The sequence below is a fragment of the Pleurodeles waltl genome, chromosome 10 (genome assembly GCF_031143425.1).
Source record: "Pleurodeles waltl isolate 20211129_DDA chromosome 10, aPleWal1.hap1.20221129, whole genome shotgun sequence".
Lineage (NCBI taxonomy): Eukaryota > Metazoa > Chordata > Amphibia > Caudata > Salamandridae > Pleurodeles > Pleurodeles waltl.
Window position 1 is genome coordinate 296,951,497 of NC_090449.1, and position 20,150 is coordinate 296,971,646.

General features: G+C 44.7%; 1 protein-coding gene across 2 annotated transcripts in view; it reads right to left on the bottom strand.

Moving 5' to 3' along the window:
• DNAJA3 (DnaJ heat shock protein family (Hsp40) member A3) overlaps positions 1–20,150 on the bottom strand; it is a 202,177-nt gene that overhangs the window by 148,525 nt on the left and 33,502 nt on the right. For both annotated transcript variants that reach the window (XM_069210448.1, XM_069210449.1), the window contains exons 4-5: positions 6,829–7,029; positions 5,570–5,722 (exon numbers count right to left, since the gene is read on the bottom strand). In XM_069210448.1, the coding sequence (XP_069066549.1) occupies positions 5,570–5,722; positions 6,829–7,029 (354 nt within the window). The remainder of the gene's footprint in view (positions 1–5,569; positions 5,723–6,828; positions 7,030–20,150) is intronic.

The window sequence follows — 20,150 nt, forward strand, 5'->3', positions numbered from 1 at the left end:
TCCTCAGTATCAGATCCCGTGGGGCGGTGACCTGCCCCATGTGGCGCCTCAACGTCTGCCACTTGCAACATAAATCCTGCGTTCCATACTTGCAGAAAGCACTTCAGATGTATTTCAATGTTAATGATGGCTCAGTCTCATCGCCCACGTCCTCTGGGTGTCTAGTAAGGCGGCACTGCAGGGCCACTGTATTGTTTTTATACAATCCCAAGAGCAGGCACACTCGTCACGTAATAGACTAGAAGCCCAGGGCCTCTGGCTTGAAGCTACCTTGGCAGTGCGCCCCACAGAAACGGTCTCCTGTCAGCTCTCCTTAATAAGAGAGGAAATATGCAACCAGTCGATGAAGGCCGACAAATATATCTGGCGGGCCTCCACAGCTGAGTCTATGGATGGGACGATAAAAATGGTAGACTACTTTATTGGCTGGTCTCTCACCATCAATTATTCATAATTGTGCCCGAAATCATGGACTCTGGGGGTAATAAAGCAAGTACACTCCAGGAGGTGGCTGAAGCGTTCACTAGTTACTACCTATCACTATATACAGCCTTCTCTAAAGTTGACAACGACTACTCTGTGCAGTTCCTCGAGGACGTACCCCTCCCTAGGCTGACCTTACTTGACAAAGATATACTGGATGATCCTATTACAAGTGTGGAAATAGTCTTGGCGATCTCCACCCTGCCCTCTGGGAAGACTCCTGGCCCCAACAGCTTCCCTGCCGAATACTATGCAGCACTTTGAGACATCCGGATACCCCAGCTCCTCGCACCCTATCGTGAGGTTGACCCAAATTGTACACATCCACCATAGTGGTAATCCCAAAGACTCGCCCTTCATTTCAGTCCTGTGCAGAATACCGCCCAATCTCGCTTATTAACAGAAATATCAAAATCTATGCCACACTCCTGGCAAACCGCCTCAAAAGAAAGGTGCCACTCCTAATTCATCCTGCGGGTTCATGCCAAACCTTTGTATTAAGACACTGTATCCGCCACCTTCATGTAGCCTTGGCCCACAGTCATCAACTGCCTTCTAAACTTGCACTATTTTTTACTGACTTTGAGAAGGCATTCAACACGGTGGACTGGAGGTATTTGCAGTTGGTCTCATGTCATTCTGGAGTGGGACTTCGTTTCCATAGACTGGTACAGGCTCTATATGTAAACCCCACATCCCATGTCCAAATTAATGTAACCCTTTCTCACACATTACCTATCCGTCAAGGGACCCATCAGGGCAGCCCCTCTCTCCTTTTTGCCCTGGCAATTGAGCCACTTGCACAACTGATCAGAGGTGATCCTCTTTTTCATGGATGGAATTGGGGCTGAGATCATGAGGACCACATAGCACTCAATGCGGATGACATCTTCTCTCATTGGCAAACCCCGTCACCAGTGGCCCACATTGCTTCCAACTTTTTCAATGCTTTGAGGAGGCTTCTGGGCTCAGCATGAATCCATAAAAATCGGTATTGGTACCCCTGATGCCATCCTGAGACTGCTTTGCCTGGCAAGGGGCATTGTGGAGAAGTGTGGCACAATTGTTATAGCGGCAGACCCATGATGAAGAGATCTGGCCCGGGACCAGGGTTCAATTCCCGCCTCGGCGGGTCTTGGGCTCAATTCCCTTGGACCAGATAATTCACGCCTCGGTGCCTAATCTAATTAAAGGGTTCCACTCTGTAATTCTGGGCAATAGCTTGCTTAATCTTCACAACGGCCCTGACGGTGCTTGAATGCCTGGTTTCACCCTGGGGGTTGCCCAGGAGTGGGAGCCTCACAGGGAAAATCCACGAGGGGTTCCACAGCGATATGCGTACACCGCCTTGAGACCCTAATGGGTGAGTAGTGTGCTATACAAGTGCGAAGTTTACGTTTGTCCATTCACCGGCTGAGCTTTAAATATCTGGGTGGCTCTCATTCCACAATTGACCTGGTCCCTGAATCTCACTCGGCTGACACAGCGTGCCAAAGCAGATCTGGCAAGATGGCGGTCCCTCCCACTGAATTTTCTGGGCCACATACCACTATACAAAATGATGATCCACCCACGGCTCATGTACATCTTTCAGATTCTCTCGGTCCCACTACTGCGCTCCCGGTGCCCTCCGTGCCTTGGATAAATCTGCATCACCTTTCCTCTGACAATATTGTAAAAAGGGCACCTATGACAGGGGCAGGGTGTGGCTACCCTTTGTCTATACTACTTTGTAACTCAGCTCTTTGTTTAACATGAATGGTTTAACGGGGGTGGACGGACCCAGCGTATCGAGTCAAGCTTACCTTTCCTCAGATACTAGATCTGCTGCACGGCTCCCGAATCCCCAGTAATATGGACCAGGTGACCAAGGTGTTTTTCGTAGCATGGCGCCCAGCCCTACAGCATACTCTATGGACAAACACCCTGACTCAACAGACAAAACCTAACAACCAGCTTTCCCATACCTAATTTTACTGATATATCCAACTCTGTCTCACACTGCATACACCCCTATCTTACACTGACTCCCCTCCCCACTCGCAAATACATAAAATGTTAATTAATAATGCGCCAGGTGACTCAGATCACATCAGAGGACGAAGGGAGCAATGACTGGGACCCCTTCAGGAAGAAGGATGGCATGATGCCTTAATGGTGCCCAGAATTATAACCATGTCATCTCAACTACGACTGATACAAACATATCACCGATATGGAAAATATCTCTCACCAGCTAGGTTACACCGGGCGGGTTTCATCCCCGACCCAACCTATCCCCGATGAGCAAGTGCCCCTGCGGCTTTCCTTCATGTGACTTGGAAATGCCATCCATTTCAGCAGTATTGGACTGTACTGCTAAACGAGATCGCTGAGGTATTGGGCTGGAAGGTCCCACTGCCCCCATGACTGGTTCCGCTAGGAGTTATAGAAGGTATACAGGGCACTCGAACAGAACAAACTTTCTTAGAAACCGCCTTGATGGTGGCTAAAAGAGACATTGCAAACAGATGGAAATCAATTACAACACCTACCCTCTCAAGATGCCGACAAGGGGTGGACTGGTGTGCAAGACAAGAGAAGCAGATCTATAAAGCTCTGGGTTGCCCCTTGTTAGACCTGAAAGCCTTAGGGTGGTCACCCCCAAACTTTTTGCCTGCCTCCCTCCACTTTTCTGACACAGTTTTTGCTGGTTTTAGGATTCTATGCACTTTACCACTGCTAACCAATGCTAAGTACATATGCTTTCTCCCTTAAACATGGTAACATTGGTTCATACCCAATTGGCATATTTAATTTACTTAAGTCCCTAGTAAAGTGCACTACATGTGCCCAGGGTCTGCAAAATAAATGCTACCAGTGGGCCTGCAGCACTGATTGTGCCACCCACATAAGTAGCCCCTTAACCATGTCCCAAGCCTGCCACTGCAAGGCCTGTTGTGCAGTTTCACTGCCACTTCGACTTGGCATTTAAAAGTACTTTCCATGCCTTAAAATCCCCTTTTCCTACCTATCAGTCACCCCTAAGGTAGGCCCTAGGCAACCCTTAGGGCAGGGTGATATGTAGGTAAAATTTCAAGACATGTACACGTGTTTTATATGAAAAATTCCTAAATTCTTTTTCCACTCCTGTGAGGCCTGCTTCTTTCACAGACAAGCATTAGGACTACACTCATATACTTTTTTGAGTGGTAGATTCTGATCAGAAAGGGGTAACCAGGGCATATTTAGTATGGCAAGAATGGTAATAGAAAATCCTGCTTATTGGTGAGGTTGGATTTTATATTACTATATTAGAAATGCCACTTTTAGAAAGTGAGCATTTCTCTGCACTTAAAAAAATATCTGTACCTTACAGCCCATCTCCAGTCAACGTGTTGGCTGGTTGACAGCCACCTTGCGCATTTCATCCAGACAACCACAAACACGACACTCAGTCACATCTGCACATTGAACGGGTCTTCCTGGGCTGGAAGGGTGGAGGGCTTGACACTTACATTTCAAAGGCTAGTGGCCTGCCCTCACACAACGGACTGCCAAATCCCCTACTGGGACCCTGGCAGACAGGACTGTACTCAAAGGGGAACTTGTGCACTTCAAAACCACTCTGTGAAGTCTACCCCACTTCAAAGGCATTTTTGGGTATATAAACGGGGGCTCTGACCCCAACCAACTCAGACACTTCTGGACCTGCACCTGCAACTTGTCAAGAGGAACTGCCTGGCTGCCCAAAGGACTCATCTGGACTGCTTTGCTGAGAAGTACTGCTGCCTCGCTGTTGCTCTGCTGCCCTCTGACTTTGCTGACAAGGACTCTAAAGTGTTCCCCAAAAGTGCTCTCCAAGGGCTTGGATTGAGCTTGCCACCTGTTTTCTGATGTCACAGGGCCAAAAAGACTTAATCTCTTCAGGAAACTCCTTGTGCATCGAAAATCGATTAACTGCCTGCCGGAATCGATGTGAAGCCTGCACTGAGACCATGAAATCGCCGTGGAGTCAACCAGAACGATGCAGCCGGACTTCCCGAGTGGAAATCCAACGCAGCGCCTGCCTTGCAATGGAAAATTTGACATATTGCCTACCAGATCGACGCAGTGCTCGTGCCTTCTTCCAGCGAGTCAAAGATTTTTCTCTGCCTCGTCCCTGGGCGTCCAAATACCCTGTATCACAGTGAGGAACCAAGACTGCGCACCGAAAAATGACACTAAGCCCTTGCAGCATGGAAAAAAAGCAATTAATCACCTGTGCTGTGCCGAAAATACGATGCGCACCTTATTTTCCAAACATCCCCTCCTCTGCACATCGTTATTTTTTACGCATACCAGGTACTGTGTGTAACAGAGACAACTGTTGATTTCTAGGGATTTAGGGCCTGATTACAACAAAGGAGGTGTTAATCCGTCCCAAATGTGATGGATATACCACCAGACGTATTACGAGTTCCATAGTTGTAATCAGGCCCTAAGACTCTTAAAGCTTGCAAAAGTGATATTTCAACTTGCGCTTATTGAATCTTTGTCTTTTTGACCTTATTTTATTCAGATAAATATGATCTATTTTTCTAAAACCTGTGTGGTCTATTTCTGTGGTGTTTTCGCTCTGTTACTGTACGATTTATTGCACAAATACTTTACACATTGCCTTGTAAGTTAAGCCTGACTGCTCCGTGCCAAGCTACCAGAGGGTAGGCACAGGATAATTTGGACTGTGTGTGACTTACCCAGACTAGTATTGTGGTCCCTACTTGGACAAGAGTGTATACCTCTGCCAACTAGAGATCCCATTTCTAACACCCCTGAAAACATGATAAAATATAGGGGAAGTCGTTGGGACAGATCCCATGAACACTCTTTGGGGGCTCTGGGCCCACTGCTGGCGAGGTCTTGCAATTTGAATGTAACTGGCCATTACCTACTGTAAAGTGCCTGCTTGCTTATGATGTTGTGCTGGCCTCTGTGGCTAGGTGTGCTGTTTCTGACCTTATTACTGAAAACTCAATAAAAGTTGTTTATCAAAATGAAGTCAAGGGGTGGTTTGCAGCATTACTGGTGCTCAGACTGTTCAAGTAGAATTTGTGTCAGAACTTACCATTCCGGTGCCATTGCAGTAATGACAGTGTTGCACTTTTGTCCCGGGCTCACTTCCTTTGCCGTCGCATCGCTGGCAGGTGTCATTAATGCTGATTGAAATCTCTTTATTAACACCTTTGGCAGCCTGGTTGAAGGTCAGCTCCATGACATACTGATGAGAGCAACAAGATTGAAAGCATCAGTTAGCAGTAAAGCTAATTCTTCAGAACCCCATGATAAAAGGAAACTCTACAGTACCATATTCCTCTAAGCCATATTACAGATTTGCTGATCTCAAAGTTAGGTAAAAAAAAAACAACAACAAAAAAAAACAACAACATGAAAACGTCCTTCGGTACCATAATGCTCATTTGGAAAGCACACATTTACCCTAAATGATATCAGAGACTTAACCAACTGATGCTTATAGTTACTTGAACCAATCATACTTATTTTCTGGAGCCTGGAAGAGAAGTATTCAAATGACAATTTTCAGTTTTAGCTGTGGCACTCTATCTATGGAATTGCAATGCATTCATTATCTCCTACTCGATTTCAGTCTCTCTCATGTGAAGTCATCTTATTTTTAACACCACACAGACAAACACACACACAACCACAGAGTTGTGACCAATGAAGCTCCTATTCATGCAGGACGCTATTCAGATATCTGCCATCGTTTTCGTTCTTCACACCCTTTATAGTTATTTAAGATTTTGAACAACTCGCAGTGAGAGAAAGTGAGGGTAATACATGTTCTTTAAATTCTTTTGGTGGGAGGGTCAGCCAGCCTTGGTTCACCACACAGCACTTGTCAGGAATTCGAGCTCCTATTAACACCAACAGATAATTATTTACCCACTCAGCTAGAAATTATTCTTGTTTTGTCACTGAAACCAGAAGTAAAGTACAGTGGAAGCAGAAAACGGCATCAACTGGAACACAAGCACAATTCTGCATGCACTTAGGGGAACAGGGAGAAGTTGCCAGAAAACCATCCTATCATGCAAACGTTTGGTAAAATGCAACATTTTGCTGCACGCTGCTGTACGATCACAGCCAGATGGGACGCAAAAACCTTGATATAATAATGTGGAACACAATTCTTGCTCCTACTGCCACCCACAGCTCCCAAGACGAAATGCTGATATTGAGGTAGCCAATTTAACTACACAAGAAATCTTTTTTACAGCACAAATTGAATAGGAGACAACTGCCCGGAATGTCAAATGTCTCCTGCACCAGCCGGATACATATTTAAAAAGTGTTTTGCCTTACCTCTTGCTGTTGCTCAAAAACACTGTTGAAATCCCCAAAAGAAGAACCAGAAAATTCTCCAAAAATCTTTCTGAAGAGTTCCTCTGGGTCGATGCTAGGGCCCCCACCCCTCCAGTATTGCTGTCCAGAGCCTGCCCCAGGATCAAATCCGGCAGCTCCATATGTATCATATTGCTTTCGTTTCACCTCGTCGCTAAGCACCTAAAGAGAAGAGAAACACAACTGTAGCTCTCAGGATAAACACTGCAGCAGGGCATTACAACGGAGAAGACTACCAGAGAGAGAAGCAGTCTGTAATGCCTTGGGATACACTGTGCAGCTATGCAAGACAAAAGTAGGACAGAGCAATACACTTGAGAACGAGAGACATTATGTGGCTCAATACAACATAATATAAACTGGTTGAAGAATGAGGGTTAATGTAAATTTAACAAAGTCTATTTAGATCTGTCAGGTCCATTTAAACTTCAAAGCCAATAGATCTTGCCTATGCAATTGTATTCCAGTCATGTAGTACACCAGTGTGGCAGCTGTTCAGCATGGCTAAATGTAAGTGGGGTGGAGTAGATTGGAGTGAGGTAGAATGGGGTAGAGTGGAATAGGATAGCATGGGGTAGACTGGAGTTGGGAAGATTTGCGCACAATGGATTGGAGATGGAGCAGAGTAGAATGGAGTAGAGAGGATTGAGGTATACTGGAGTGGGTCAGTTGGGTAGATTGGTGTGGTAGGTTGGAGTGGTACAGATTTAATGGGGGTGGAGGGGGTAGATCTGGGTGGATTAGATTGGGGCAGATTGGAGTGGGCAGAGTGGGACAGGGACAAGATATATTGGGGTAAACTGGAGTGGGGTGGGGTGCGGTGCACTGGGGAAGAGTGGAGCACAGTGGATTGGGTCAGACAGGATTGGGCAGATTGGATTAGGGTAAACAGGAGTGGGGTGGGATAGACTGGAGTAGATGGGGGAAGACTTAAGAGGAGTGGGTCAGTTTGGAGTCGAGTAGATTGAAGTGGGGTGTAGTGGGGCAGATTGGAGTGAGATAAATAGGAGTGGGGCAGATTGGAGTGGAGTCAGATAGAGTGGTGTGGGATGGATGGGGTGGATTGGGTTAGGGTGGAGTGGAGTACACCGAGGTAGATTGGTGTAGGGTAGATTGGAGTGGGGAATTGGGGTGGATTGAACTGGGGTAGATGGGGTGGTGTGGGGTAGACTGGGTTAGAGTGGGGTATATTATAGTGAAGTAGATTGGAGCAGGATAGATTGGAGTGGGGTAGACTGGAGTGAGGTAGATTGCCTGGGTTAGATCGGGGTGCAGTGAAGTGAGAGATATTGGGGTAGACGAGCAGAGGGGGTAGATTGTAGTACAGAGTACAAAAATGGAGTGGGGTAGATTAGGGTGGAGTGATGGGCTAAACTGGAGAGGGATAGATTGAGTGGAATATGGTAGGGCAGGCTGGAATAGATAACTATGGAAAGGAGTGGGGCAGTTTGGAGTAGGGTGTGGTGGGGTAAACTGGAGTAGGATATACTGGAGTGGAGTAGGTTGGAGTAGAGTTGGATACAGTGGATTGGGGTAGATTTGGATGGTGTGGGGTAGACCAGGTTACAGTGGGGTAGATTGGAGTAAAGTAGATTGGTGTGAGGTGGACTGGATGGGGTAGTTTGGAGTTAGGTAGTTTGGGGTGGAGTGGGGTAGGGCAGAATGGAGTGGGGTAGACTGGAGTCTCCAAAAGCTGTTCCTCGTCATATTTGCCCGCATTTCTGAACTTGTGTAAGCCTGCTGGGGTCAGACTTTGTCCCCAAGTCACATTAAGCCCACGAGGGGCGTGGATGTTATCACGAACATAAAATAGCGGCCTGCGCCTGGGCTTGTGTCCAGGCAAAGACGAGGCCAAGAAAGACCAGTCTTAGCCTGTCTGAGACAGGAAGAGGCAAGGCAGGGCCATGGTATTAACATCTGCTGTCTTTTTGTGGTCTTCTATCATTACTTTTCGGCTCCCTGAAGTAGTGGTCATTCCAGGGTAAGGCTTTTCTCTTATTATGGGTAAAAGTGAGGCAAAAGGAAGCTACAAAGCAAGCAGGAAAACCACAAGGGGTTACAAAGATGGCTAAACTGACTGGTGCTAATGCTGAAAAAAAAACTGTGTAGTTCATGACATTGAAGTGGAATCTTTTACTTAGGGCAGGCCTCGAACAATCATAAAAATATTACTAGACCTGCAGGTCGAGTACCTTGAATAATATACTCAACCTGACTGTAATGTACTTGACCCAGAAGCGGGTCTCAAATTGTGTGATCCTAGGCAAATATTGTATTTTACAGTCTCCTTTCTCTTCATTCTCTTATGAGTGCACCTTCAAATATGTGAGTTCAGCATTTCTCTTTTGTTTGATTAAATACACTAAACATTTGCTCCATGTGTAATACATCTAAGCCCACATTTAGGGTACACATGATCCATGCAGGACTTGCCTCTTAGTTTACTAATAGCTTTGCCATCAGGGCAGGAGTGTTTCTCAGTTTATATTTAAACACTCACTTTTAATAAATATATTACCAAAGCATGATGTAGTAGCCCACTGTCATTTTCAGACAGTAAATTTCCAAGAAATGTCCAAAAAACTTCCCATTAACTTGCAGCTTTACTGATAAAACTATATAGTGTATTAACAAAAATCTGTTAAAATTGGGTTTCAGAAAACATCATTTGAAATCATCAAGTAAAGTGTTCTGCATTTTTATCTATTCTATTAAAATATTTTTTTCACCACACAGAAGTAGAAAAATGGTCTTTCACAGCAACAGAAATATATTTTTGAAATGTGTGTAAAGATGAGTTAATTATTACATAAATAAATAAATGTGTGTTAGGAAAAAACCTGATACCAAAAGCCTTTCTTTCACATAGATCAGACAGTTCACCTTACAAAATCCTGGAACTCTGCAGTCACAAGGAAATCTTCTTGCATTGCAAGAAGACAAACTGACTTTTGACCTCTGTCTCTGAACACACAGCAAATGTGACAAGAAGAAGATATAAAGGCATCTTAATTGCTAATTCAGTTTCTGGCTGAACAGAACTTCTGTTCTTTGGCCACTCACCAGAAGGGGCAAGTGGAACATAAAAATAGCTCGACCTCGTAAAATAAAACGCGCCAATGCGAGTGGTCAAGTAGATTTTTCAAGCCCTGTATTGGTGGGAATTCTGCGTCCGAAAGTCCTGGAAATGTTTTTTATAAAGAAAAAGTCCTTCAAGGCCACTGATTCTAGGGGAGCCCTTGGCACGGTTTCAGTACCTTTGGAGAATAATGATGTGGTCTGTGCAGCTACTAAAGGGGGTGAAGTTGGGGTTTGTACTTCTGCTATGGAACTGACACGTTTAACATAAGCTAATGGAACTGGAGCAAAACGCCCTAGTTTAGCCGTGGAACCTGGAGTTGAATGTCCAAGCCATTTTAACCCCCGGTCTTTTAAAATAGTGAGAACAAGAATGCAGAGATGTGCAGCCCTATCATTGCGGGAGGTTAAAACTATTACATTTTTGTTTAAAATCTTTAAAAGTTTAAGCAGTAATTAGGCACAGTTTTTTAACTGGTTGATTAAGTTAAGCATGTGTGACAGCTGAGGACCCTGTTTGCCATGATGACAGAGGTCTTGTACCATAAAAGTCCGTATTAAGGATTGGAGAAAGATGGTGTGTGAAGTTGGTGGCTCACTGTGTTTTTGGAAGATGCTTTTGTGTTAACAGGGATGGGAATTTCATTAGGCCGCAATTCAGTTGCAGATCCCCAGGTGCAAAACAAGACAGCACAGCTTGCCTCCTTGTTCGTAGGCCTCCTTCGTTAAACTCATTTTTTAATAAAGCTTTTCTTTCCAATAGAAGATTTTTGCATAAACAGAGAATGTGTAAGATCTTCTGTGCCCTCACCGCATAAACGGCAGGTAGTATTTGTTGCATCTTTCAGCCAGGGGACTGCGTTTAGAGCACATGGTAAAAGCCCTAATCGGTACCTTAGGAATTTCTCTTTTGTTCGCCTCGAAAAGCCATGGCCAAGGTATGCTTGTGGGGCCAGAGTAGTGTAGGTGTTCAGAATCATCCAAGCGTGAGATCTCCATGAAAAGACTGCTTTGTCCTCCAACAAGGACTGAAGTCTAATTGATTTCCAGGCAGCTTTTTTGAAAGCACTATGCAAGATTGAGGTCCTCCAGAGATCGGTGAGTCGTCTAGGTAAACTCTGGACGGGGAGGTGCTCTTGCATTCAAGCTCCTTCTGAAGAAACTGATGGTGAGCTGTTCTAGCTGCTCGGTAAGTTCCGCTGATGCAGAAGCAGATGGTGGAGAGCTCTATGGATACCGCTGCAGGCACTGCCTTGGCCAAGGGGACTGTGGGGAGGCAAGTGAGGCCTGCCAGACCCCGCAAGCCACACCCACCATAGCTGGGCCACTTTTGCGGGTGGCTGGGGCACACCCTTCGCAGTGACTGACTACAGTCACCACACTTGCCTGCTGCTACTGCAAAGAGGATTGGCTGTACTATATCACTCCGGTTGCACCAGTAGTAGTCCCCTGGTAGCTCCTGGACGTTGCTCCAAGAGGTGAGGTGATGGTGGAGCATGAGGCGTGGCTCTCTGCCTGGCGGAGTCCTGACACCCGGGTTCTTTATACCCAGGTGCCCAAGCGAGCCAGATGAAATGGCCTGATGGTCTGAGGGCATAAAGGGCAAACTACAGAATGGCAAACGGGAGACAAGGGGCAAGGTGGGTAGAGAAGCAGGAGCCACAGCCACCTCCACCCTCAGTCCTCCTCAGGCCCTCCTCTTTGCCACCCCTGCCCCTCCCTCCAGTCTCCCGACACCCTGGGCAGCCAGTAGGTGCAGGGAATGCACTCAGACACCTGCGGCCGCCGAGGAATTCCAGGGAATACAGCGGGCGTGGGGAGGCGACGTAAGGCAGGGGGAGGGGAGCAAGAAAGGAGAGGGGAGGAGAGGAGCCGGGCCAATCCAAAAAGAGACCAAAACAATTGTGAAGAACAGTTTTGGAGTAAATTAGCTGAAGTGGCCAAAATTAAAGACAGTAAGCAGTTTTCGCACAAATTAGTGAAGGAGTCTAAGAGCCAAATCACTGAAGAGGAGTTTTATATCCAGCCTCAGATTTGGATAAATCACTTTAGCTTATTCTACACAGATTAATTGCCAATGAGCTGGGGTCAAGTGGAACAGCCTATCCAGATATACATAGAGAGACACAGGATGTAGATATGGTCCCTTTTAATCTGGAGAAAACTAAACTAGCCCTTGCTCCTTTATAAAAGGGCAAAGCACCCGGACTGTATACAATTCCCAGTGACCACTTTGTCTCTGCGCCTGAAATATGGAGTGTCATTCTTAATCAATGATTCAATGCCATCCTAAAGGGTCCCGAGGTACCTGATCCCTAGAGGGGAGTGGAGGTAGTACCAGTATATAAGAAGGGTGACAAATACAAACAACGGAATTTACAGGCATATTAGCGTGACTGACATGTCATAGAAGTTATTCTATACCCGACTGCTGTTGAGACTACAGGACTGGCTAAGTAAGGGCAAATATCACCAATAGAAGATGGGTTCAGGAAAAATACGAGCAGTATAAACGGACGTTCGGTTTTTAACCATATTATAGAAATATGTTGGTATCCAAAGAGGACACATATTTAGTGTTCGTGGGCATACATGCCGCATTCTATCTTGTTCCCAGAGGTAAAATTAGGGCATCTTCAGAGCAGTTAGGGTTCCTGAAGTATCTTTTAGATACTATATTTAGGCTCCATATGGATAACTATACTAAGATAAGATAGGGAAGCAAGGGAACTTACAGAATGTGTGAAGGTGAAAAAAGGTGTGTGGCAAGGTTGCGTTTTGGCACTGATTCTGTTCACTCTTTACATCAATGGATTGATTGAGACTCTAGTTAATTGTAATACCCTTACTGGGCTAAGGGTCTTGGTGCTGAGATTTGGGGTTGAACAGTGTAGAGACCATGGAAAAAACAGCAAATACCTCGGTCTCAAAAACATACTGCATGAGGTACCTTTCATACCACTTGACTACTGGATTCGAGTTTGGTCCGAAAATTCACCACTCCCCCTAAGGCAATCTCTTTCTAAGGTGCTTACACTTGATACTAACAGGATTACACCTTGGTTAAAATATGGTCAACAATAATTAGTCAGATTAGGTTTGAGTGACCTCTCAACCCCATTGTATACAAAGAAACACGCTGAAGTACCTTAAAAAGAGACACTGGCTTTATACTAGTGGACTCTGGATGAATTACAGTACCTCTGGGGACTTAACAGAAAGGTTCTTGGATTTTAAAGATCAAATGCATCGTAAGGAATTACTGAACCAAATTGAACCCCCTCAAGCAAAGTCCTTGAATCTGAAATTCAGATATGATATGTTGCCAGTCAGTAGTATCCATAGTAGATGGAATGGCTGTAATATTTCTCCAAATTGTCCATCGTGTGAGGCTGGTCGTGAAAGAAAAAAAATATTTTTTTTTTTTGTCCTAGGTACACTGCTATCAGAAGAACCGGGCTAATTTCAATCTGTTGTATTCTATCTGAGGCACTTGAAGACTACCACTAGAATTCTTATAAGTGACTGTACAGAATGGTTAATCTTTTCACTATATAAATACCTTGTATATGCCAGGCAGTTAAGATGTAAGAACTTGTAGCTATGTTCCAGGATATGTAATGGATTCCTGGCGACAATGATTTGCACCTAGTGTTTGCACTTGCACTTTGAAATGCAAGGCACACGTACTTCAGTTCTGTTCTAATGAACTGTGTCAATGAACTCCTAAATGATGAATGCTATGCTATTATAAAAGGTATAATGGGAAAGAATTAATGATACAAATTATTCTGGTTGACTAAGAGGGAATCAAGTGCTGTTAATTAGTGAGGGATTAGTATCATAGAAGTCATTTGACATGTGAGCATCCTACAGTTGCTATTCCATGATTCTTTACACAAATTATTGTACCCAAGTCTAAATACTGTTAATTATTATTAACCGGAATGTGCCAGTTTTCTGGTATTCAACTTTGAAAAGATTTTATTTTTGTATATGTTTTATTGTATTAATCTGTTCTTCTATGGTTTCATTAAATATGCAAATAAAAAATGATTACTACTACTATTAGAGTGGAGTAGAGTGGAGAGGAGTAGGTTGAAGTAGAGTGGGGTAGATTAGGGTAGAGTAGTGTAGAGTGGGGTGGGGTAGGTTGGAGTGGGATAGACTGGGTAGATTATGGTAGGGTAGACTGGAGGGGAGTGGGATAGATTAGAGTGAGATAGATAGAAGTAGGGTAGATTGGAGTGGGGCTGAGTGAGGATGGATAGATTGCAGTGGAGGGAGATAGATTGAAAACAGTGGAGTGGGGCAGACTGGAGTGAAGTGTAGTGGGGTTGTTTGGAGTGGGTTAGAGTGGAGTGGGGTAGATTGGTGTGGGAAGGACTGGAGTGGGATATATTAGGGTAGGGTAGATTGCAGTGGAGTAGATTGGAGTGGGGAGACTGAGTGGGTACAATGGTCTGTAGTGGGGTAGACTGAAGTGGGGTTAACTCAAGTGAAATGGGTAGACTGGAGTGTGGTAGAGTGTATTGGGGTAGATTGTGCGAAACTGGAGTGGAGTAGATTGTGGTGGAGCGGGATAGGCTGGAGTGGAGTGGGGTAGAATACTGGATAGATTGCAGAGGAGAGTGGAGTGGGATATACTGGGACGGAGCGGTGTAAATTACAATGGAGTGGGCCAAATTGGACTGAGGTAGACTAGAATAGATTGTAGTAGGGTACACTGAGAGTCTGATAGAGTGAAGTGGGTTGGATTGGGGTAGACTGGAGTGGTGTGAACTGGGGAATGGAGTGGGGTACACTGGGGTAGCTTGGAGCAGAGTGGGGTACATTTGAATAGAGTACAGTAGATCGGGGTAGACTGGGGTTAGATTGAGTGGAGTAGATTGGACTGGAATGGAGTAGACTGGGGTAGATTGGGGTAAATTGGAGTGGGTAGACTTAATCGGGGTGCATTGGAGTAGGGGTGGGTAAATTGGGGTGGGATAGACTGGAGTGGAACAGGATATAGTGGAGTAAACTGGGCTAGGCTGTAGCAAAGTAGGGTGGGGCAGATTGGGGTACAGTGGAGTGAGATAAAGTAGGGTGGAGTGGGGAGATAGGAGTGGAATGTTGTGTTGTGGAGTGAGTGGCGTAGATTGAAGTGGTGCAGAGTCAAGTGACATGGCATGTCAGAGTGTCTTAGAATGAAGGGGCATTTCGCAGAGTGGTGTTGAGTGTCCTAGAAGGCAGTGGCATAGCATAGAATGAAAGGGCATAGAGTGGAAAGTAGTGTGGAGTATGCATGGTGTGACAGCGCACTGCCATTACAAAAACACATTTTAATTGAAATGACTTACATTTGCACCAAAATACAGTTTTACCGCACACAAACAATAGTATGCAATTGGCATCTCACAGTGTATTGATGTGTTATGATTGTATTCAAATATGTGTTTCCATCACACTTCAGAATTACAAAAAAGGGCATCATTTGTACTAACTATGATATATTCTGAAACATAAGCATAGTTCACTTTTTTTGTGTACTTGAAAAAAAAAAAAAAAAAAGACACCCTTTCTCTTACATGGATACTCTGCAGGATTGTCACATAAATTATCTCACTTTTTTCAGAGAAAGAAAAATAAACACTAAGCTCACTGGAAAAGAGAGCCCAACACTTGACCCGTCTTCGAATGCACAGTAAATGTGACAAGTTAAGAACAACTGAAGGCCTGTTTACAGAAAGCGAGTATGTTGAAGACTACAGCAAACAAGGATTGGGCAACAGGAGGGACAAACTTAAGCTGGACAGTCTAAAGCAAATATAGCCAGAAAATGTGAGTTACAAACCACAAAGCCAGTGGTAAGCAATGGACAGAATCCATTCCTAGGTCAGTTTTCTGAATGTCCCCAAGATTCCTTTAGCAAACCAGACAGCAGTAAGTTTTCGACCTAAACAGCCTCATCACTCTAGGGCTAAAAGCATGGGCCACTGAGGGAACTAGCAGAGGAACTGCTGCAAGACTTGATCAGGTCTGGCAAGGAGACAACTTATAAAGACCCTGCAGCTGGAAAACAGTATCTGCATGAGCCCTGCAGCCTATAGGTTCCTGGAAGCGGAGAGCACAAGATGGCCAGCAACCACCAACAGTAATTGAGTGGCCCACTGAAGAGACACAAGAAGGCCAAGTGTGGCTGAGTCTGGCCCATGTGGTCACTGCTCTGGTGGTGTGGTTCCCCTAAGGACCCGAAGGATTAAAACATTAGACAAAGCTGCTAAAAGGCCCAAAATGAGAATAATAAAATAAAACACAGTGAGTCTGGTGGCCTGCTATGATGGGCCCTTCCCTGGGCTGAAGCAAGTAGAGAGATGGGGACCCCAAGGAACTGATGAGTGGCAAATGGCAGCTGAAGTAGAAGGACCTTTTGGGGAAACAGAAACCAATAGAGATAAGATCCACTGAATACCCTCAAGGCTAAGGGTTGGCTGAAATGAGAAACATTTTGAAATTGCCTAGGTAGGGGGGTTATAGACTTCATTGAGCCAGGCTGGTGGCGACGGGCATGTGACAAACACAAGTCTTGGCATCCTAAGTCTATTTGGGCATAGTTCAAAGCAGGTACTGATAAGTGAGTAATGGCAGGAGGGCGGGTGGGGATCCTGGAGAAGTGTGACTAGCCATAAGGCATGACTTGAACAGTTTTAACAAGCATCCTGTGTCAGTAATACCTGAAAAGCGGAAGGAGCCCATTGCTCCCCATTAGCTGGAAGAGAAAAGCTGGAAGCCAGCTGTATGCCTCAATGAAAATAATTCAAGCATTCAGGCAGGATCAAACCAGGAGCTTTGTATGATTTTTTCTAGCCTTCTGGAAAGCACTGGTGGACTGGACAACCTACATTAGGCGAGATGTAAACGACAACTGATAGTTGGTTGCTGAGGCGCGTCAAGGTATTTAGAGCATGGGTGACTCTTCCATCACTAAGGTGGACTTAAACATGGGTCTCTTGCAATTGAAATAAGACTTTGAGAACCACTTTATGGAAAATCATGCTAAATTGAGGACACTGGTATAGATACAGCAGAAATCTAGATGGACATGCAGAGCATCAAACTGCGAGTAGAGTCAGTGGAAACTCCACTACAGACTGTTGGATGTAGACCAACTCACCATCATGACAATCTGCCACCTACAGGCTCAAACAAATGCCCTATGGGTATGTGTGAAGACCTTGAAAACAGATATTTGAGACCACAATCAATGAGTAGGGACAGAATACGACATGTGTGAGAGGACCCTTTCAAGACATTTTGAAATATTCTCCAGATTTCTCAGCTGGTACTGATAGAGCCCACTATACAGGCAAAAAACAGACATAAGCAGGACAGAAAAAGAGATGCAAGGGTCACGCTGTCAAACTATTTGTTTAAAAGATGGGTCATGAAGCAGGCAAGACTGATTCAATATATACGGTCTGGAACTAGCGAGGGCAAATAGGGATAAGGAGAACACATACGCAAACTAAAGCCTGCAAGAGAAAGACAGCCCACGTAAAAGGCAAACTGCAGGTACCAACACTAATAAAGCGGAGAGAGTTCTCTTGATGCTGATACTTCCTGTAAAGATGGCAATAAAGCAGACAGAATATTAGACTTATAAATGAGGGTGCAAAGAGCGAGAGCACACATAACTCAACTTAGTAAGCCAGGGGGCAAGGTACTCAGGTTGAAAATGGGGATAGCTATTTTGAACCTTTTATCAACATCTTTATTTCAGGGAAACAATTGCCATCGCCAGAAATAAGAGACCACACAGGTGAAATCGATTGAGCAATTACAGAAACGCAGACAGACGAGACACGCCAGGTAATTTGGGGACTAGAAAGAAACAAGACTCAATGGCTTAATTGCCCAGTTTTATAAAACGTTTACTGCCGGACCAGGAAATCCAGTGACTAGCATGCACAATTGGTTTGCACAGAAGTGAGTGACACACTCGAAGTGGCAAAAAAATTATTCTGGAACCAGGAAAAAAACAGAAGACTAGGTACGGGAGATCTATAGCATTGCTTAATGTACATTCTAAGATATTTCCAGCAGTTCTCATAAACAAGCTTAACCAGGAGATGGCCCACCTTATTGAACCTGACCAAGTGGGGTTTCTTATGGATGCAGAAAAAGTATTTAATGAGGTAACCTTGGATTAACTAGAGCTGTTCTTCACAGGGTGCGTTTAGGGCCCCAGATGGTTGGAGTATGGCTATTCAGCCTGAAAGCATGTGTTTAAGTTAGTGGAAATTGACAGGTAGAATGGACCTGGAAATGGACGCTAGGAAGTATAGTTTCTAGTCACCCGTCTTTTCACTTTGTTATGGAGACTGTCCGAGACAAATCTGAGTGCGCCTTGGAATTAGAGAAATTGAGTTTTGCACATTTCTGCAACTGACACATTTGACCTGGTAAAGTGGAGTTCATATTTCATTCCATGAATCAACTGCATTGTTTAAGCTAAAGATGAATGTGCTGCCATATCTATCAATTTTAGGGAATGCCAACACCTATTCCAAACAGTCAGTTTTTCTGATTACAACACAGATTTTCAGGCATATTACAGGAGGTGGGGGGTGAGGCACAGGTCAGCAGGCAAATATCCATGGCATCTAGATCTTAGGAGGGACTGGTGTAGCGAGGCCCCCCTCACATACTAACCAGCTTCCCAACTTACCATTAGCATGCGATCCTGTGTTCTCATACTGCAAGTACTGGAAAGTGGAACATTGTGCGACGTACCCTGGTTCCTGAAAATTGAGATTTCAGAATCTCTTTTTGTCAGGGGTCACCAAGACAGCTTTGGAGGCTGGGACAATCTTTTGGTTAAAAGGTGGCCTCACTGTACTCCCCTCACCATACCCACCTATATTCTTCGACTCGAAGTACTTCCCTGCAAGGAAATGAGAGAGAGGCCTTTAACACGAGAAGGAAGGGAGTGTCTCTTAAACTGGGGGACAAGTTCCTGAAGGGTCATGTCAGAACCTTCGAGGTACGTTAAAAAAAGCTTAAGGTAGCGGTGTGCGATAGGATGCAGTAACCGCAGCGGAGACATTAAGTTTTCAAAGCTCCAAAAATGAAGCAGAAATACCAACACTTACCCATTTTGAGAAATGAATGTCTATGTTTGATAAACTACAGGGTCCAACAGCCTGTTTATACCTTTTATTGGCAGACAACCTTCGGAATTGTGGGCGCACTGGGGAAGGAACCTTGGATGGTCCATTGAGTAGAATGAGCATTGGAAACATCAAGGGTGTTATCCAGAGGTGCTTTAGGAATGTCCATCATAAGGACATGTTATACGTTTTTGTACTCAAGACGAAGGTGTCATGAAAGTCATGTGAGGGGTTGGGAACAGCATACATATTTGTTGGGAGTGTGACTTCATCAAACCTTTCTGAAAGGGGAACCTCAAAATAGTGGGTATGGTGTTGGTGTATCCCATAAGAGCTGGCCATGGGTTGGTTTTTCTCGGACTCAAACCAACAAATGGAGTACACGCAAACAGAGCCCAAAGAATCCTACTTGCTCACATGATGGAGGCAGAAAAAAACGCTATGGCTATGCACTGGAAAAGACAAGCCCCATAGTGCATGACACAGATGAATCCATGGTTTACGGCAGACACTAGAACTAGAGAAGATGCCATATGACCTGAAGCAACAAGTGAAACTAGTCAATAAAATCTGGATTGAACTAGTACACTATTTTATGGACACAGTCTAAGAACGAAACCCCATACGCAAAACTAAGGTCTTGTAACAGTTATTTAGAAACTGATCTTGAGAAAAGGCACAAGGAAGGTAAAAGAATTGAGGGAAACCGGGCTAGTCACTCTGGGCTATGCATTTTAGGTGACAGGAGATAGAAGCCTTCCAAAGTAGTAATGAGGGCCTATGTCTGGAAGAGAAAACTACTGCAAATAACACACCTTCAGCAGAAGAACTCCCAACCTGAACAATTTCTGAGGGAAATTAATTTCCGACACTTTTTTGTGCAGTACCTCAATCCAGATAGCAAAGACATGAGAAATTGGGAACCCTCAAAAACTTAAATCGAAGTTAAATGATAAATGTGCCAATTTCGCCTCACTGGGGGGGGGGGGGCTCACTGGGGGGTAGAAAATCCTGCTGGTCTTTCATGTTTTCATAGCATAAACAAGCTGCCCA